General features: G+C 67.1%; 1 protein-coding gene across 1 annotated transcript in view; it reads left to right on the forward strand.

Annotated features, from left to right (window-relative positions):
- LOC103908347 (sialoadhesin) overlaps positions 1-2732 on the forward strand; it is a 57154-nt gene that overhangs the window by 35568 nt on the left and 18854 nt on the right. The window contains exons 4-7 of the mRNA XM_019474965.1: positions 155-511; positions 630-923; positions 1371-1783; positions 2405-2690. Of these exons, the coding sequence (XP_019330510.1) occupies positions 155-511; positions 630-923; positions 1371-1783; positions 2405-2690 (1350 nt within the window). The remainder of the gene's footprint in view (positions 1-154; positions 512-629; positions 924-1370; positions 1784-2404; positions 2691-2732) is intronic.

Below are 2732 nucleotides of genomic sequence, written 5' to 3' on the forward strand. Positions count from 1 at the left end.
CCTGCCACGACCCCCTTCCTGTTCAGGCAGCTCAGGAGGTGTGACGCGGCTCCGGGTGGGTCCCGGAGGGGAGCAGGGGGCTGCAGCCCGCGGTGGCCCCCGGCACGGCTCACCGCCCGACCCCCCCCTTCCACCTGCCTCCCCTCCGACGCAGCCCTCGGCTCGTGGGGGGTCGCCTACCCCGAGGTCCTGCAGGGCGTCAGGGACTCCTGCATAGTGGTTCCCTGCACCCTGAGCTACCCGGCCAACGTGGCAACCGGCGACGGCATCGTGGCCATCTGGTACAAGGATTACGACAACCAGAAAACGCTGGTGTACCACTCGGCGGCCCAGGAGGTGGATGCTCGCTTCAGGGGCCGTGCTCAGCTCCTGGGGGACCCTGCTGCTCGCAACTGCACCCTGCTGCTGAGGGGGGTGACGCCGGAGGACAGCGGGCCCTACAGGTTCCGCTTCGAGATCGTCAACGGTGACCGGTGGTCGGCGGCGCGGGATGTGATGCTGAGCATTTCGGGTGGGTACAGCGGCGAGACACACCCCCACAACGGCGAAGCCCCCCCCCCCCCCAGCTTCCCGCCTGCCCACCCCACGTCCACCCTCTGCTCTCCATCCTCCATCCTCTCCATCCCCAGACGACCTCGCGCGCCCGAGTACTGCCGCCAGCGAGGAGCAAACCGAGGGGCAAACGTCCACCTTGGAGTGCTCCACACCCTACGCCTGCCCGCCGGGAGACATCGCCCTGCGCTGGGAGGGCTACGACCCCCAGGTCTCGGTGGTATCCAGCCACGTCCAGCTGGACACGAGTGGGGTCGGCCACCACCTGACCCTCACCACCTCCTTCTCCTGGAAGGATCACTCCAAAAAGCTGCTCTGTGAAGTTTCTTACGGCTCCAGGAAGGCGACTGGGGAGGTCGCCCTGCGGGCGGGTGAGACACGTGGGGAGGCTCTGCACGGGGGCTGGCTGAGCGGGGAGGAGGGAACGGGGCACCTCTGCCACAACCGCACCACCCAGGTCCCCCTCCTGCCGCCCACTGTGCCTCCCCCTCCGCCTCCTTCCTGGGGCCCCTTGCAAAAAGCCAGAGCAGAGTTTCCTCCTTGCTTCTCCCTCCCTCTCCTGTTCCCCCACCGCTCTCCATGGCCAGGGCTGGTGTCAGTCCCATAAACGCTGCTGAAGTGCCGGGTTCCAGCTCCGTGGCATGTCCCGGCACCCACTGCCGCACCCACCCCTCTTCGCTGCCGGTGTGGCAGCTTTGCCCCCTTTTCCAGCTCCCCTTTTCCCCTCACATACACACAGCAAGACGGGCTACGGCAGTGTCCCGCGGGTCCTGCCCAGCCTCACTGCTGCCCGCCGTGTCTGTCTGTCCTCCCCGCAGACGCCCCTAAGGACACCCAAGTGTCAGTCAGCCGCTCTGCGCAGAACATCCGCGTGGGCGACACGGTCTCCCTCACCTGCGAGGTGACCAGCAGCTACCCCCCCGTCTCGACGTACCACTGGTACAAGGATGGGACGGCCATAGGCAGTGAGCGGATCCTGACTTTCCGGGGCGTTCGCCGCGAGGACTACGGGCAGTACCACTGCGAAGCCAAGAACGCCATCGGGGCTGGCGTGGCACCCACCGTGACGCTCTACGTCTTCTGTAAGTGCCAGGGGAGCTCGCTGGCGGCCGGGGTGGCCCCTCGGGGCGGCGGGGGCATTGCCGGAGGAGGAGCGGGGCCGCAGGAGCGGGAGGGAGTTTACCCAGCGAGTCCCGGCTGGGGTGGACAGGGGTTGGCACCAAGGTGGCCGGTACCGGCTGGAGGTCCAGGAGCTGGGGATTCCGTGGCAGAGGACTGTGGTGCCTCCATCGTGCCATGCCTGCATCCTTTGTCCTTCATGGCACAGGGCTGTGGCGAGCCCCAAAGACAGGGCAGGGAGGGATTTCCAGCCAAGCCCGGTGAGCGGGGCGGGCGGCGAGGCTTCCCTGCCGCCACTGGGAAGGAGATTGTCAGAGCTCATGGGGATTCGGAACCAGGGTGGTCTGTGGGGAGGGGGAAGCCAGGGTCCCCCATCAGATCCTGCAGTAGAGACAAGCCCCAGACTGCCGTATCACCCAGGAGCCCCACGGGGAGCATCTGCCCCCCAGCCTGGAGCAGGTGGGGCCAGTCTGCTCCCCCCAGAGCCCCCTGCGCAGACCATGAGAGGCGAAGGACGCTGCTGCACCCGCCATGTGTTTTGCCCCTGGGGCTTTGCATTAAAGCCAGAACTTGAACCCCAGCTGGCAAGGTGCCAGTGGCAGGGAAGAAACCCAAATGCCTCCCGCCTCCGTCGTCACTGGGGGGCAGAGGGACTCCCCCCTGTCCCCGGACTCTGTCCCACACCGCGGGGGCGGGGGGCTCTACAGCCGGGGGCTGCTCTCCTGCCTCCAAGGCCATCCTGAACATGCTCCCATCTCCGTCAGCTGCAGAGATCTTGGTGAGCCCCGCGGCCGAGGTGCAGGAGGGGACGGCCACCACCTTGTCCTGTGACGTCCCTGGCAGGGAGGGCCAGGACCTCAACTACACCTGGTACAAGAACAGCGCCTGGCTCAAGGAGGGCACGGTGCACACCCTGCTCTTCCACCATGTAGCCGCCAGCGACACCGGCTATTACTCCTGCAAGGTGACAAATGACCAGGGCAGTGACACGTCCCAGGCCATCAGCCTGAGTGTGACATGTGAGTGCCCACGGCTCCTGCCAGGGGACGGGGGGGGGGCCC

This window comes from Aptenodytes forsteri, unplaced genomic scaffold, assembly GCF_000699145.1.
Source record: "Aptenodytes forsteri isolate BGI_AS27 unplaced genomic scaffold, ASM69914v1 Scaffold236, whole genome shotgun sequence".
NCBI lineage: Eukaryota > Metazoa > Chordata > Aves > Sphenisciformes > Spheniscidae > Aptenodytes > Aptenodytes forsteri.